Source organism: Tauraco erythrolophus, chromosome 2 (assembly GCF_009769465.1).
Source record: "Tauraco erythrolophus isolate bTauEry1 chromosome 2, bTauEry1.pri, whole genome shotgun sequence".
In the NCBI taxonomy this organism is placed as follows: Eukaryota; Metazoa; Chordata; class Aves; order Musophagiformes; family Musophagidae; genus Tauraco; species Tauraco erythrolophus.
Window position 1 is genome coordinate 85188299 of NC_141466.1, and position 18096 is coordinate 85206394.

At 38.8% G+C, this 18096-nt stretch overlaps 1 protein-coding gene across 2 annotated transcripts in view; it reads right to left on the reverse strand.

The window, feature by feature from the left end:
- Positions 1 to 1800: 1800 nt before the first annotated feature.
- Positions 1801 to 18096, reverse strand: part of GALNT2 (polypeptide N-acetylgalactosaminyltransferase 2) — a 103135-nt gene continuing 86839 nt past the window's right edge. For both annotated transcript variants that reach the window (XM_086627324.1, XM_086627317.1), the window contains exons 11-16: positions 13680 to 13806; positions 9552 to 9644; positions 9268 to 9351; positions 7382 to 7508; positions 3323 to 3442; positions 1801 to 2005 (exon numbers count right to left, since the gene is read on the reverse strand). In XM_086627324.1, the coding sequence (XP_086483450.1) occupies positions 1850 to 2005; positions 3323 to 3442; positions 7382 to 7508; positions 9268 to 9351; positions 9552 to 9644; positions 13680 to 13806 (707 nt within the window). In that variant the 3' untranslated portion in view covers positions 1801 to 1849. The remainder of the gene's footprint in view (positions 2006 to 3322; positions 3443 to 7381; positions 7509 to 9267; positions 9352 to 9551; positions 9645 to 13679; positions 13807 to 18096) is intronic.

Genomic DNA, 18096 nt, shown 5'->3' on the forward strand with positions numbered 1-18096 from the left:
ACTCAGATGATAGATGGAAGAAACTGGATTTAATGCCCCCATCCAAAACGTATGCAGTTACTTGCAAGTCATAACTTCAGACACACAAGGTATTTATGGACACAGACTGGCACAGTTAAAGCCATTTTGCCCAGACGAGTACCACCCCTACGCCTAATGCATAGACGCAGCCAAAGGAAACTGAAAAAAAAAAAATTGGGAACTACTTTACTTCCAGGAACAGAGAAAGAGGGGAACTGTATTGGTATACTACAGTACAGCAGATGTTTTCCATCTCTTCATGATCAACTCTTACATTTTTCTGAGATCCATCATCTTACCAAAACCACCGCCTAGCACTGCGTGTCTGCACTCATTTTTGTCAATGCTGTCTCGCTTATTAGTACTTATCTACCTTTCCTTTTCATTTTAAAAGCTCATCAAAGCATTTGCTTTTAATAAAAAAGTATATAGTCTATGCAAACATAAGAAAGGACAGGTCAAAGTTGGGGTTAACTTTGACAGGATTATTTTAATATAAAAATGACATCAGCTGGACTGAAGCTACAAAACGCACGAGTTCTATGGTTAAAACCACAAAGGATCTGCTGGTATCCAGGCTGATTCCCAGAGCCAAGCCTGAATCCATTCAAAAGCTCCATTTAAAGAAACAAAATGGAAGAAAATTCCCCAGTAGTAAGTCTACAAATTAAGCAAGTGCAATTCAGAGATATTACATAGCTGCTCATCCTTGCAAATGAAAATTCAGATCTTGTGCTGTTGACAGTGATGCTACTATTCTATCTTCTTTCTACAACTCAAAAGGGGAGTTTGAGACAAAAAACCTTTTCTCATTAGGGTCCAGAATAAAACTGTGCTGAACCCACATGGCTGCATGAAACATCTGCACTGTTTATATAATTTTGTAACAAAGGAGGAAGTATTTTAAAGACAAAGTACTACAGAAATTATCAACACAATTATCAAGTACAAGTTTAACGTTATCCAGAGCACACGTAATGAGTTTCCACGTTGGAATAAACAATCCCAGCAATCATCTGTGCAGGTGCATTGGCTTATTCTGCTATTTTCTTTCTCCTCCTGAGTTTCACGATCTCCAGTGAGGGCAAAGTGTTAAGAAGTAGATCCAGTTTGCAAAGCAAAAGCATCCAGTGTTAGCACGGACATCATGCTCAGCAGCACAAAATCCGCACCTTCATAAAGTTTCACTCTCCTAGCATTCCAATCCAATTTCTGGTTATATATATGTCAATCGCTTCGTTGATAACTATAGGATGATGAAAACTGATATAAATCATTGGGAGCTGACAATATATATACTTTATATATTCATATTTAGAGTCCATCATAGAAAAGTTCATATTCAAATTACCAAGTACACACAGGAGAAAAAAAAACCTTCAAAATGACACTTCTGTTTCTGGAAACGACAAACTATGATTTCTATGCAAATGGAGTTTTCAAATGACCTTCTCCTAGTAATTTTTCCCACCCTCCCTCCCACACCCTGTTCCCCGCAGGTGTTTCTTCAGATCCTTTTTTTATCATACATCAGTTGTTCCTAGAGTTAATTATCTGCTGTGCAAGTCTATAACTGAAGACAGAAAGGAACCATTGAAGTCTTCACACCAAGAAGGAATTGTGCTGCAGTCAGGTTCAGCGACATCTTTGCAGTGCTCCAAGTCCCCTGGGTCCCTGGTGTCTGCTTCAGCACCCTCCTACTTTCAGATAAAGGTGGAATACTGAGGTATATAAGTTCCGTGGAAAGTTTTAAGAAATACATCAGTAATTCAATCAAAACTTTGCCCAAGGTCTGTGAATCAAAACAGCATTTTGCTTGTAAGTCCTTCTACTGCTGCAGATTGAGTGTGAATTTCCACTGTTGTGACAAAGAAGGACTGCAGATCTCAACGGTGAGACCACCATTTTTGGCATTTCGGCTGTCTAGACAGAGGTTGCTGCCAACGTGCCTCAGCTTAGAATTGCTTTCAATTTGTTCCCATTTCTGAAAGAGAAAACACAGTTATTGAGCTGGGAAAGCAGGAAAAGGATGAATTCTATATCCTATCCTTTGAAGTCTTCATCAGCTTCCCTGGCTTGTGCTTAGGAAAGCTATGAAAACCGCAGTAACAGTACACAGTTTAGATGATCCTTGAATAAGAGTATATAAGTTGCGGTAAGCCTTGCCAAAATAACTGTTCATTCAGCTAACACACTGCAACAGATACAGAATACAATGGATCATTTTCCTCTACTTCAGCACTTCTCAAATATGCTGTCACATCATGTCACCTGTGTGAAACTTTCAGTCTGAAGGAATAAAAAAACAACACACAATACAACTCATCCGCCTAATACTACAATTGTGAAAACAGAGAAGCAAGAGGCACGATCACTAAAGACAACTGAAATCTAGGAATCTGTCAGACACCTTTCAACAATACAGAAGACCACCAGTCAATCCGTGCTGTCAGAAGCTCTTTGCCCAAGGTGATATCAAGGATAGAGTAAATATCAAATACAGAATGTTAAAAAAAAGTTTTTTGTGTTATATTTCTGACATATTGTGCCTTTAAACTTTTAAAGTAAGAAAACCTTGCTTCCTTAGTTTCCTTTTCTGAAAAGTGGCAAGAATATTCCCCCTTCATCAAGGAATAGCATTTCAGTTATCTGTCTGCAAAAACAGAGATACAGAAGCAAGGAAGCTGGCAGATAATCAGATCCGATGACTTAGCAGAAAGAGATGAATTGTTATAGGGCTAGATCAAAGAGACGGTATGACTCTGCAAACACAATTTTCCTCAGGCATGGGAAACAAATGAAGTTACAATGCTGCATTAATAAAAATGAACTGAAGGAGTCTAGTGCTATTATAAACAGGTCACAGTTGAAGAAAGGAAAGCCAGACCATACTCTTCTGAGACACAGGCTACATAATCTTTAAACTTCACTGAATAAGACCTTTCAAAAATACATCGTGGAATAGACACTCTATTTCAGAAAACAGATGTGGCAGCTGAAGACTGTTGCACATCAATGCTCGGGGGTGAAACTTTTACATAAGGCCACTGTTGGGATGAAACCTCTATGTGTTCTTAGAAGACTGTCACCCGTCTATGAAAAGAAAAAGCTCAGCAGCCAAGCTTATTTCTGCCTCTCCACCCAGATGCCATGCATCCTAGCTTTACACGCACGAACAACAGCGAGACAGAGCGAAGAGCAGAACGGACAGAAGTTGTGACCACCAGCGCGTGTCCTCGCGTTCTCCTTCTCAGCCCTCGTTCTCCCCGCTGCTTGCAGAGCGCGTCCACGACGTACTAACCTGTCTGCTGTCGTTTTCCCTACAGCCCTGAAGTTTTATTAGTGAACCAGGCGCTCTGTCCACAACAGTAAGGCACAAATCCATATGTTTCACCGACTTGTCCTTTGTTAAAGCCCATTCCTAGAAAAAGGAAGAGAAAAAAAAAAAGGTACAAAATTGGGAATAGTAACATATCGACAAGGTGCACTGTAAACAGCTACGTACGAGCATTAGAACGCTTCATCGCTTCCCACAGAGCCGGGGAGGAAAGAAGGTCCCTTTCGGACTGGGACACCCCGAGCGCTGCCGCAGCCGGGAGCTCGCGCCGCGCCGGGACGGCGGCTCGCGCCCTCCGCTGGCGCCAGGCGGGCACAGCGGGCACAGCCGCGCAGGGCCGCAGCGTTCGTCCCGGTATTGGTCCAGCTACGGTTTCGGATGGATGTCTCTTCTCCTCTTCCCCCACTCCGCCCCCCACCCCCTCCGTGTTACAGCTCCCCCCTCCTTCCCTTATCTTCTGTGTAGGAGAGATTTATATATATGTCAAAACCAATATATATATATTAGTATATATGTTACAACCCTAAAAGCTTGCTCTGCAGCACCACCGGCCACCCAACCCACATGCTATGTACTGCAGTGAGGAAACAGGGGTTCTTAATGTGACAGAGAGCACCAGCAAGCAGTACTCACAAGGGTCAAACTCAAGGGCAGAGTGAGAATGCTACTTCCGACCCAAGGCATGACATACAACAGAACTTCCTTTAAACGCACGTAAACACGCAACTCCTGCTCAAAGAAAAGCTGTTCTGTATGTAAGTTGCCCAGCTTGTTTGATCTCAGCATCGTTCTACGCAGGGCTTCATCTTGTGCTGATGTTCAGGCTCTCTCCGTGCCTTTCTGCCCAAAGTCTGGTCTCCAGGATCCAGACTGGTCTTCATTTGTCTAATCATCCTTTGAGGAAGGAAGCTGATCTATCAACCAAAGCCACACTAATTATCTGAATCATGCCTGTCGCTACTTAAAAGGGCACGATTGGCTTTTCTCTAGTGACTACAGAGGATTGTATAATACAAAACCCTACTTATACAGGGCCAAGCCTGGCTGCATTTAAATGTTATTTTGCAAGCAATCAGTGTTTCAGAAAGAAATTAAATGACTAATCCCATCCCATTTTTTTTTAAACTTATTTTCTGATACCATAACTGGATTTTTGGCTTGCATAATCATTTTTCAACTCAGCACATTTAACAATGATTAAATTCCTTTAAGAACAGATGCTCAGGAAACAACTAGAACTTCTAACCCACATGATTACAAGTAATCGCCATTGTACAGGCAGCAAGCCATTAGATGGGGACCACATTATGCAAGTACTAGGATAATGACAACTGTGCAAAACAAAGCAAAGGCAGCAGAAGTCTGTGTATCCCTTTATTTGTCTCGCAGACCCTTAAACTGAAAACTTTTCCTTTCACTCTCAATATGTTAATCTCCAATGACAGCAAAATTACATGCCTTCTCCGTTCTGTCCAGTTTGCAAGATGTCAACAAGAATCACTAATGGCCACTTTTAAAAACTTAGGGAACTTAGCAAGTTGTTTTCACAGCTTATCAGGAATCACAAATGCCCCTGAAACAGATGGCCTTCTTGTATGATTTATACTGAATAGTGACAGCTGAAAATACTACCATGGAAGTGGTAAAACTTGTGTTTGAGAACCCTGCAATCAGAGAAAGTTAGTGTCTTGAAAATATTGCTTTATACATCTTCACCCTTCCCTCAAAAGGCTGCAAGAGGCCCAGACACAACAGAAATCGCACAAGAAATTAATGCATTTAAAAGGCAAAGGTACTATTTCACAAAAGCTCCAAGCTCTGCTGCCGGAGACGTTTACCTGACGGCCCTTCATGGTATGAAACACAATGCATAGATGCGTTCCTCCAGTGATCAGAAACTATGACCAGCTATAACGGAGATAAGATTAAGCAAGTTCCACTACCAGGAGAGAAGAAATATTGCAAGCAGTGTATGTTCTCAGGGCACAGGCTGGAAATAGGATAGCTATAAGTAACAATCTGAAAATCAGGACATCTGAAAAAACCCGTCATAAACCAGGAATATAAAGTTAGTAGAACACCACTAACCTGAAACATTCCCCTTGCACCTAAGTTCACTTGGCTTTACCTTTAGCTCCTTATCATAACCCCGCTTATTTGTACATGATTGTCAAACAGACCACCACAATTTCTTCAGTCCTTTAGAGATGCATATCTACATTTTTAATCACTGAATTCTACCAACCTGTTAGGGCAGGGGGGCTCCAGAAATCCCATTTTGACTTAAATTTTGCATTTTTAATTGTGTTGAGTGTAAGCCAGAGTACACTCTACAAATTGTAGGTGAAGGTTTTCACAGCCTATCATATCTTAGTACTCTTAATCCCACCCACCTCCCTCCAAATCCTTCTGATAAGAGTAGGTGCAAAATACATAGTATAGATTTAAAGACTCTTGTTTGTTCCCTATCCCTCTTCTCCCATGCTGTTCACTCCCTGCAATCCAACACAAATTCTGCTTGGACATAAAGCCTGTTTTTGACCCAGTCTGCCTCTTCTCTTCTTGTTGCCCAGAGAAGTTGTGGATGCCCCATCCCTGGAGGTGTTCAAGGCCAGGTTGGATGAGGCTTTGGGCAACCTGGTGTAGTGGAGGATTTCCCTGCCCATAGCAGGGGGGTTGGAACTAGATGATCTTTGAAGTCCCTTCCAACCCTAACCATTCTATGATTCTTAATCTGTCTCTCACGGGGACCTGTTCAGAGCAAGTGTATACTGGTTTGTCAAGGTCAGCTTCACAGAAGAAACTACACAGAAAAGAGGGTCAGATTCAGGGAAGAAGAGTTTGAAAGAGGAAGATAACTTTGTGGATCTATAAAGAACACACAACATCACAAGAAACTTCCAAGATTTCTGCACCAAGGCACGTCTACCCTTTCTCCTAAGAAGCACTGTGGCGTTCTGAGAAGACGAGTGTACTTTCTAAAAGGTAACAGAAAAAGCATCCCCAGATACGTTCTCTTTAATGATACAGGAGAGAGGCATATCTCAGACATATGACAGTGATGCATTCAAATCAACATGATACGTCCTGCAGGAAATAACTTCTTTATTTTAGGCTTCATCTGATTTTTAGGGTTTTCCCCTTCTAAGTTAAATCAGAGTGAGCAAAATTCTGATACTCATTCAACAGTAGATTTGTAATTGGTCAGCCTTCTATTTAACAGATGTACTTGAAGTATTAATTTTATATTTGATTTACAGTCAGGTTGATTCTGAAAAGAGTTCAGTGACAAAGCAGCACACAAAACAGTGAGCACGTATGCATGTGTTTCATGAACAATAATGAAGTCACAACTGCACAAATAGATTCTTTGAAATAATTAATGTTCTCATTTACAGATTTGGCACATTTGCAATTAGTTTGCAAAGTGTGGGATTAGAAAAGATTTGTCAAAACACTCCCTTTACTGCAAGTGAATAGATACGATATTTAAGCACCTCTGTTTTCTAGAAGAGCCAAACGGGGATTTAAGACAGATTTTTTTTTTTTATACCCTGCTACTGCAAATTGGAAGTGACTAATAGGGCATCACAGTAAAGCATTTTTCTGGTTTACTGACCTCAGGCCATATGCTTAATATAACCCAAATCTCTTCTGAAGTAAAAGTCCCTCCCAAAAATCAAACACACTAATTAATTGAAAAAGAGCTTTCTATACAAGTATAAAATTCCTGGGAAGGAAGTTACCAGCCTCTAGTGTAAAAGCAAATATTAATAGGGACAAAAGAAGGGGATCATCTGATGCACACTAAATGAATCTCTGGGCTCAGATTCTAATCCTGAAAATGCAAAATTCTATTTGAGGGAGAAGTTATTTAGTCAATCTGTAATATCAACTGATCTGTTGAATTGGGTTCATCTTCCTATCACCAGTACAAAGCACTTGATTGAGTTTAAAAGTTTCACTTTTTTTTTTTTAAAAGATCACACACTATGGGGAAAAAAAAATTAATGACATACACACCTGGTTTCCCCCGGCATTATGACATTCATAAACTCCGACAACACCATCTGCAAAATGGCCCAAAGTGTCAAGGCAATTGGTACCCTGCTGCAAAGCCCCAAAAGCTATATCTTGATGATCAGGTACCCTAAAATAAAACAAGAAATATCTGCTTAATTCCGTTTCTTTAATATTCTTTAACTTCTTGTCTTTACTCAGAGTATTTTTAAGATGACAGGTTAAAGATGAGTGATGACTACTATCTCAAAATCTCAGTCATCTTCTGAGGAGGAAAGGCAATTATCTGATCATGAACTGATCAAACATGAGTAAACTTGCAAGCTTAGGACAGAATACAAAGAGACTTGTACTAGAGAATGAGGATGAACATGCAAACTCAGCACAGAAAGCAAATTAAAGATGACTTATCATCATTTAAGGTCACTCAAGCTTAATGCGATTAGTTAAGGTCATCAAGCCCTCTTGTTTTTTCTGCCAACCTAGCTTGTGGTAGAAATATTCTGCATTTTTCCCAGACTGTTTTTACTGAAGAATTAGAAAAAGGGTTAGAAATTTAAAAAAGAAATTAAAAAAATCAATGTTTTGCCAACATCTGTTTTCTACTGGTTGTACATAAAGTGCACTCATATATTAGGAAACATCTAGGCAAATCCATTCAACAAAAGTACAGTTGTGGGGTAGAGTCCATGAGTTCATGTCAAATAGTAAAGCAAGGGCATATTAGCTCCTTCTAAAACTTCACACTATAACACAAGTATAATAATGGCAGCAGAATGAGCATGAGAGATGACACAGAGTAACATGATACTATACTTAAGTAATGCTTATGGTAGCACATTTTCCAGGAGAGCTTGTAAGCCATAATTTTTCTGACAAACTAAACAAAAATAAATATCCACTGGCACTTTTAAGAGAAAATAAAGAATAACTTACTTCCTCAGCATCATCCTGGTTTATGAGACTCTTTAGTATGTGCGGTTCTGTACATGTTTCTCTAGGGCTGTAACGGCTGGTGCTTTTGCATTCCAAGCCTGTATGCCACTAGCAGTTATCCGACTCTATTGACATGAAGTGCCCCCCGGAACAAAACGAGTATTCCCATAAGCCACACACCGTATCTTACCACTGCACTACCAATATTAAGTTGACAGCAGATAAACTAGTTTATAGACTCAGATCTGACAGACGCACTTATTAACGGTTTATTGAACAAAAACCTTTTTATCCTTTCAAAAAGTGTTTCTCTTCCAGGATTTTTCATTAGTTAGGATGCATTGATGTTCCAAAAACTGTTAGCAATGTTACCCTTCATTTCCCTCCTCTCACCCCCCCCAAAAAAGTTAGTGATTATCCAGTGACAGAGAACAAGAGATAGAAAGAGCAGAAGATTCAGCTTCTTAAGAGTCTTAGGCATCTATCCTTGTTTGCCAAACATACAAGGCTCTCTCATCTGCTTACTTCTACTCTACTGAGATTCAGTCTCTTCACTCAACTAGGCACGTGCTTAGGTGAAAGCAAAAGCTTTAAGAGGACGACAACAGGATACAGAAACAGTGCACTTTTGAGCAAATGGCTAATATAGGAGACTAACTTCAGGCTCAGAGAAGTTCAGTCCTTTCAACACTGTTCTCTAAAATATCTGCTACTGCAGCTGTAGTTGCAGTAAGCAGAAAAAGAAAAAGCAGCTTACTAAGGAAAAACGGCTCTTTAGAAGTAGAACTAATAAAAACCAAAAGCAAATAAGCCCACATGAGGCAATGCTTTCCACAAATAAATTAAAAAACCATCCTTTACACCCAAGGAAGGAGAAAGAAACTGATGATTTCTGCAGAGGACCGAAAAAAAAAAAAGAACTCCATAGTACCTTTGATTCAGCCAAAACTCACCGTAACTCAGGATAAACATTTTCAAGATACCACTTGAAGGGTTTGCAGCTAAGTCTCTTTCTGAGTTCCATTCGGCTTTGAATACTAGAGAGAAAAAAAAGGAGCAGTTTTCAAAGGCTGCTGTCTTCATATACATTAAGGAATACACAGAAAACTCAAGAACAGTAGAACTGTAGAACTATATCTTAGAGAGATAACACCTGAGAGCCAGCACCACTTTTACCTCAGAAAGTGCTGTCTCAAGAAGAAAAAACAAATAGGGCAAAAAAGCACATGTGACTTACTTGCCATAAGGTACATTCCTGGCTGAAGGCACTGCTGCGTAATAGAAATTCTTATACTCATCCATCCAGACTTCTGCTGCCCTGCGTGTATTTCTAGGGACAATCACATGAAACACATAGCTGCAATTAAACCATGTCATTCATCCTTGAGTTGATTTTAATCCTTGCTAGTACTACACAGTCAGCTGCCTCAAGACAGGCAGAAGATTCCCTGTTAAAGACCCAAGTAATAGAAAACCATTAGAGAGAAACATAAATTTAATTCTAAATGCAGTGATTTCAGTTATGTCTTTTCCACACTCATCACTGCTTCATGTTTTCATCCAGAATTTAATACACATCTTGGAGTTTTTTCTGCAAAGGTCATGGAAGTTGTTTGTTGGGTTTTCTTTTCTTTTTTTTAAGAGTAACTTGACAGAAGCCAAATTCAGTGAGTGATCACCTGGATAAGCAAGCTAATTGGAAACATAAAAATCTCAACAGTTGGCAGTATTTAATAATGTCTTTTACCATTCTGAACACAGATATGCTAACATAGGCAAAAGATATTTTCAGTCTTCATCCTATTCCTATCAACAGGGCACTCAAAGTTCCAAAAAGACATAAGCTGTCCTGACATTTAAAGCTATGAACCAAGCAAGATTGCTGTAGCTGAGGTAACAGGGGAGAACCAGTAATTAGAACAAAACTTAATGCTTTAAAATTCAAGAGAGATTAATTATTGCAATAAATGTGAAAAACACTAACCCAAATTCTCTACTTCTAATCAAACACATCTCTAACTAACATTTCTGTATTTATGTTAGTAGTGTCTTTAAATCTCCTTTTGGACTGCAAGGAGGGTAATGTCTTTTTCCATCCCCTGGCTTCCATGTAAAACTCATTTACTTCTATTGTTTGTAATTTTATCCTTAGAAAATTAAGTCTTATTTCACTTGCAACTGCCATGCTCTAAAGCTTATTTTACATTTGGCAGGAAGTTCATCTAAAGCAAATGGAGTAAATTCAGTCAGCCAATAACTTCTTCAATATGATTTTCCAATTCAGAAGACAAAAAGTAGCCAGGATAAAGTGAGTTCTTCTTGCAGGTCGCTGAGAAAGAAGGACGTGAGGAAGAATAAAAAGCCACAAGACAGACGTCCATCATTTTTTGTTTGAGGACCGATTTTTCCTTGCAAAGATTCCTTTAAATTTTTTGTAAGCAAAATCCCATTCATCCCACATTAGAGAGCTATTTCAGTTTATCTTCACGTGCAGTCTCTCAGGCCTGGGTGAGTGTCAGCCAGCCACTCAGCACGGGCCCCTGTTGCATGCTCAGCCATCAGCTTGGCTGTCCACAGGCCAAATGGATTTTGGTGGTGGGAGAGGAACTGTTGGGTTTGCCAGGGCTTAATGACTCCAAAGGCAATTTCAAGGCCAGAACACACGCCTGCATCATGCTTCCCCATACTCAAGGATGATCAGTTCAAGCTTAGTGCGACACGAATACGGAAACTGTAGATTCTGAGAACTGTCTAAACTAGTAAGAGCGCAAAGAAGGCAGGGTACTGTGGAACACAGTGTAGGGTGCACTCAGGGCTTACGTTGAGCCACAGCTACTGAAGCCTAGCACTGAGTGATCAGAGGTAGCTTTGCATGGAGCAGACTGGAGTCCACAGAGTTTATTTAGCTCATCTGAAGGGGTGTATTAAGGCAGCGCATACTGGTCCAACAAATCTTTCCAGACACAAGCTGTATCTGCCCACACTACACAGCCAAGATGTGGTTGCCCCTCTCATGAAACAGGATGCCCAGTCTCTCATCCAGAATCGCTAATTTGTTTTGGCTACCAAATGGCAGTGCATACTGATTAGCCAGCTACAAGTAGGACACTCACTCAGAGTGCTCCAGAACAAATTGCATACAGTCAAGGGACAGAGGATGGTATAAGCTAACAAGTCCCGACTGCAAGACCAGCACAGATTCCATGCATCAAGTTTCTTGGCACCATGGTCCTACCCATATCTGATAATACCTGTATTACAAGGATATCACATTACCTTAGGTTTCACATTCTTTCATTGCTAAATTGATTTTAAGGCATTGTTATACGGGTTTGACACCCAAGAAAGCTAACTGAGGAGGAAGCCTTCAAATATACAGCAACTTGTCAACCCTGCTTTTAAGTGACACGCAACTTTTCCAGGTCAATTAAAAAATAATTCAAATGAAAGAAAGAATTTTAAGGACATTCCAGAATTTGAGACAGCTGGACAGCTAGAGACAAAGGTAATAAACTACTGCAGAGAAAGGTAGATCTCTGGAGAGAGGGATGCAAGTACCCAAAATGCTAGTTTGCAGGCTTCAGCTGTCCTCACCGTTCATGTACACATGAGATCTTTTCATTCTGAACACAAATGACGGGAAAACACAATGCAACTTTAAAAAAAAAAAGAGTCATAGTAATTGTCGGGCCACCTGAGTGATCAAATCACAATGATGACTTGACTTCACAACAGAATCCCAAAGCTTTCATACCAGAATGAACGCAGAATCTTCAACCCTAACATGATGCCTTTCTGATGTTTGCTGTAACCTTGCATGCGTACAGCCACACTTTTCCTACTTTTCAGTTGAGCTATGTGCAAGTACCTTCTTAACATCCCAAGAAGCAGCATCTTGGCAACAGCCCAAAGATACAAAAGCTGCAGAGGAGTGGGAAAACTGCACAATTTTTATATGTGTATTTATTTTTATTAACCACACTCTTTGTTACGACATTGCCATTTTAAAAGCTACCATGAAACTACAACAGTTGCATCCTAAGTCTATGTAATACAGTTTAATTGGCAGAGCCTTCTACCCTCCTGATGCACGCTATAAACACTGGAATAGAGATGTGATGTATTGAGAGGATATTTCATTGCTAGCTTTTGTTTTCCCATAAGTACTATTATTCATTTTCCACTGTAGAATAAGATACAGAACTCAAATAATAGGGGACCAGACAAATCTCTACTGTAACTACTGGAAGAAACAGGACAGTGACTACTAAATTCATTAGTCTCATCTTGGTGGCATAAGCAGCATGGAAGAGAAGAACAACTACATCCCTAAGGAGGTTCCTCAATCTAAGGTGAAACACAAGTCCCAATATATCAGCAGCTTAGAACATTCTTATGAATTAAAGTACATCTGTGCTCTCTGTGTTGCTTCATGTTAAACAGAGTTTGGGATTCATATGCCTTCAAGGATAAATAAACAATTTTATTCGCAGCTCTTAATCCACAGAACCTTTAGCTGAGACTTGTACTTCTTCAGCCCTTTGAGCGACAAGTCCAATTCTCTAAAACAAACCTTACAGTGATTATTCAGCTACAATTGATGAAGCCTTGGTCAAAAAATCTACCATACACTACTGCAATACCTTTGTCCCTGTTACTTAAAAACACTATCAACATGAATCAGAATGGCTATTCTCATTCTATGAGGAGAAACTGAGGAAATAGCTCAATATTTCAGCTACCACCGTATATTGAATCAACAGCAAAATTAAGAGGCATATTAATCTAAGCCCTTAATACTGCAGTTTCTTAGATCTATAGAAAAAAAAACATTTTTAAACATAGCACAGGAAAGGCAAATATGATATAGAAGGAAGCTGTCAACAGACTGGAACAAATGCCAGAATCAGTCTATGTAATTATTTGTAAATCACATACTAATCATGTATTAACAAAAAGCAAGCAAAGCATATTCATAACTTAAGTGTATTCTGGCTTTTAGTGAATGATGAAACTATAAAAATGAAGATTTAGGAAATAGTTCTGAGAATAAAGTTTTCTTTAAAACCAGATAAACACAAAGTTCTCAAAATTGACAGAATGCCAAACTAAGCATTTCCTTCTTTTCCAGATTCTCAGGCTGCATCTACTAGAAGTTTCCCTTTTTCAACTCTCAGGGTCTTCTCTCAATCTGTGTAGTTGCCTCAAAGTTATTAGCTACCTTTTAATTAATATTTTCCCATGCTAGATAATATGGCAAGTATTTCTAAAGAAAAGATCCTTAAAATGAAATTACTGCCACCTGCTGATCATCTGAAGAAATCCAAACATTGCTCTTTAGCTGAAGACTTGACTTAACGGTTACCTTGCAAATACGGTACCACTCCCACCGGGAAACGTGTAAGGATGCTGTTTGCGGAATACGTGACCCACTCTGCTGCAAGGGATGATTTCTAGGCTCCCACCACATTGCCAAACTCTGAATGAGATCTCTGAAATAAAAACATGAATGAAAGCTCAACATCATAAAATCCTGTAATTTTGTAGTATAGTATTTACAGAGAAGGCTTTTATTGACTATTGCTGAGAAGATCAATAAGATAAGTTTCTGAGAAATTCCAAGATAAACAAAGGTATATCTAAGCATTTATTATTCTCCAAAATCATGAGAAATAATTGTATTAACATGGAAGCAAAACTGTATGTCTTTTCTTATCTGAGGTTACCAGCTTTCCCCAAATTCATGTCATGCTGCAATTTGCCAAAGTCAGGTCTATATGTACCATTACTACGCGTTACCTAAAGGGTAAGCAACAGTTGATATATTTAAAAGATAAATTAATGATCTAGCTTATAATATTTTTTTTTTTCAGCTAAAGGTGGAATGACACAGTGGACAAAATCAAGGCATGAAAAAAAAAAAAGATCAATGGATTTGAGCCACTGACGTACTATAGCAGGTAACCAAGCACTCCTAAACACTGGCCATGGAAGGAGTTACATCAAGTCAATCTTGATTTGAAGATGGACTGAACAGAGATGCAACTTCTGTAAACTGAAGCTTATGGACAGTACACTTCTAAGTCAGTCTAGTGAGCTGACCCAGCTAACAAGGACAAGAATGTCTAGAAATATTTATACACCTTCCTCAATTTAGACCGTTGACAGCAGAAGTCACCTAGTGCTGACAGAGAACTTCTCCCCATTCATTCCAAATCAGCACAATAAGAGGGGTGCTTCCAATAGCACCCTTTCAATTTTGACGATTCCCCCCTTAGTCCAGCAGTTGCTACCAGTTACTGAGTGCTACCCTTAGTTTCAAGTCTCTTCATGATCATTCAGTATCTTTCCATAGATTTAAAAAAAACCCACCAAACTAAGCAGCTCTAAATTAAAGTCAGCATCTATCTTTTAAGACTTATACTAAATGCCATTCCTTCCCTCAGAAGCCTTCCTCCCACAAAGTCAGTCATAAAAATAGCATTACTTTTAAAATTAGGTTAGAGAGCATGTCTTCTCAATGGTCTGTCCAGAGAAAGAGAAAAGAAAAAAAAATTAAAGAGGTGCTATGATTTCAGCTGTTGGCAGTGCAAGTTAACTGCCTTTCTTCTGAATGGTCATTGCTTTTACAAGGGTCACCACTTATTTGTTTTATTTCAGTGATAAATTCTGATGCATTGGGGCCAATTAGGCATATTCGTGGATCCTAGACAGTCTACATAGTCCAGTCTACAGACAGATCATCTTCCAAAAATATTAGTGACTATAGTGTCTTTGCCAGTAACTTATGGTCTTGATTTTCCAGTTGAATTAACATGGGACAATAAGCAAAAGTTATTCTTAAAGCAACTGAACAAGACGCTCTTGCTGTACGTTTTTCACAGTCCTGACTTCGGTCTTACATCTCTTATTTTGAGCTTAATGGAAAAAAAAAAAAAAAAAGAATCACAGTAAGCAATCAGTCACCACTTCTTTTAAATGAGTTATAAACAAAAGCACTTCTGTGTTTCTGCCAGAATAAATTACACATGGAAAGAAAACTTCAGACTTCACCATATCTAGCTCAAATTTGCTCTCATACTGCTCAAATTGTGAAAGCAGAGGAGTAAAAGTTCTCTTGTACCACTTTAAAATATTATTTATGGAGCTTTGCTATAAAGTTCATACAATTTTTAGTCCAACATGAGGGGATGCTGCACTCAGTGAGGACAGCGTAGTGAAAGAAGACAGGGAGATCTGATGAAAGATAAAGGCAGACTAAATGCTTGAAATCTAGTATTAGACTTACGTAAGTATTAGTAAATACACGCCTAAAGCTTGCTCTTTTTTAAATGATTCATTTGAAGGTTTAATTCAAAAAGTCGCTGTCATCTATGAACGTATGTAAGGCACTGAAAAAGCATTTTTGTTTTAGAAGTAATTTAGAAGTATCTTGTGCCAACTTTTTTCATTATTCATACTTTCCACTACTGTGTACATTAATTTCATTAATTCTTCCTCCATAAATTCCCAGAAACATAAACCTGCATTTATGCTTTCCGGCACCTTAGATTCTGAATAATCTCAAAAAAAGTGAAAACAATGAAAAATGGGTCTATGGGAAAGGCAGCCAGAGACTAGTAAACAGGGAGAAGCAAACTAATTCTTACATACAATAAGATGGCTTCTAAAACCTGTATGAATTTTTAAAGAAAAAGAAATGTACTGCAACTAAAACTTAAAAAAAAAACCCAACAACTCCCTTAACACATCTTTTTTGCCATACTCAAACAGTGGGAGAAGACATTTTACTATTGTAACAATTTCAGTGGGCGCAGTTTTTCATTAAATAGGCATAAACAGTATGTCAAACATTCTTCAGTTGCATGAGATTATGTTACACCTCTCTGAGATATTTGCTCTTTTTATTGTAGCGTGTCATCGATATAGAAGACAAGGAATGTCTTGCTTACTCCTTGACTTTAGCAAAATTATTAAGAAAAGCCTAGGTTTTTAAATTGGACTCAAACCTTCTAATGGTCCATCCAGTTCCCCAGTGTACTCTGATCCTCCTATGCTTATCAAAAAGCATTGCAAAGATTCTGAGAATTAGAGATAGGAATTCAAGACAAGACTGAACAAACCTTGGTCCACATTCTGTACAGCAAGCACGTGGTATCAGTCACATTTAGCAACAACCTGAAAACGCACCGTATCTTCATGTTAAGAGCTGTCTCTTGGCTAGCTTAGGCCAAATACTACAAGCGCATCTCGAAATTCGTAAAGTTGACACTATGCTAACCTGTGAATAAAATCTCATATAACAGCTGCCCTCTACATGCTTAAAGGATAAATGCCGAGTTTTGTAAAGCATAAATGTAACGTATAGAATTATTTTGCAAGTCCATCTAGCAGGTTATTTGCATGTAACATCAAGCCCCTGATCCAGAGACATGCTCGAGAGTAAAGAGGCCAGATGAGTGTGTATGTTGAATTTTAAACTGCACATCACAGGTTTCCGGCATCTATCTGGTGCATGTGTCATTTATTGCCAATTAAATCATACATCATGTGATTTTCACTTCTCTTCAGTTAGTCTGGCAGCTATGAACAAATCATTAGCTGTCAGCTGTACTGACTGACTTTGTATTTTCAGGGAGCAGAGAAAAGACACCTCAAAGTCTCCATTTCCTCCTTCCCATGGAGAAGGGGGAACAGAATGCAGCAGGAGCAACACAAACAGTTTTTTGCATGCAGTATTCTCACCTTAAGTAAAGAGCTTTGCTTGTGCCCTTTCCTGCTCTCAAGGCCTCAATTATCAAAGCATAAAAGCAGCTGCTAAATTTTCAGAAAAAAAAAATCACACACTCAAGTACACGCTTGCAGCTAATGAAATATTTAAGCACTTTAGTAGCAAAAGAGGTTTTCACAGTGAATGCGAGTTTTACTGTAGTAAGTTTATCCAATGCTTTCCAAGACATTTAAAAAATGAAAAAATTATTATATTCATATTAATACGTTTGGCAACATACAGCCAAAATAGTGAGAAAACAGAAACACAGAAAGTAATTGTCCAAAAAACAGAAGAGGTTTCTTCGAATATTGCATAGGAAGGTCAGAGACTGGACTGTAAGGATGCCTCTTCCAGCCTTTAATTTTCTCACAGAAGAGTTAAACATTTGGTTACCATGTCTCCATACTTAGCAAGCTGTATACAGCAGACATTTCCTTGTAGGCCAAGCATATGCTTAATGCATATATGCATATTTCAGTAACTCAAAATATTCATGGGTTTTTACAAGTTCAAGGTATTTTAGGATTTTGCAACTAGCACGTGTAGTAGAGAAGTTTCTATCCTTAGAACTGGTCCTAAAACACACTACTTAGAATGTCTGAGATGTATCTCTACCCTAAAAAACTACGTTAATGACAGACTGGAAGTCTTGATAAGTTGTGGATTTCTCCTCCTCCCAAATCTTTTTCGTTTTAACACAAGTATACCGGTCTTAACTGGAAAAAAACTTTGTACAATACTGTAATGGAAAGAGCCAAAAAACCTACTAAAGCCAGATCTAATCATCAGATCAAAGAAGAAATGGCTATAGCACAAATTCTCTCAGTCGCTCCTCCCTCTTCCCTAAATCCCACTCACTTAAACACCTGAAAATAGGAATTACAGCAAAAATGTCTTCTCAACCATAATTAACTCATAGGGCTAAAGTAGGGGTATAAAATTAAAAAACTCACTAAGTTTAGATGACAGGCAGTACTATTCTTCAGTCAAAATTTTAATTGATTTCCTA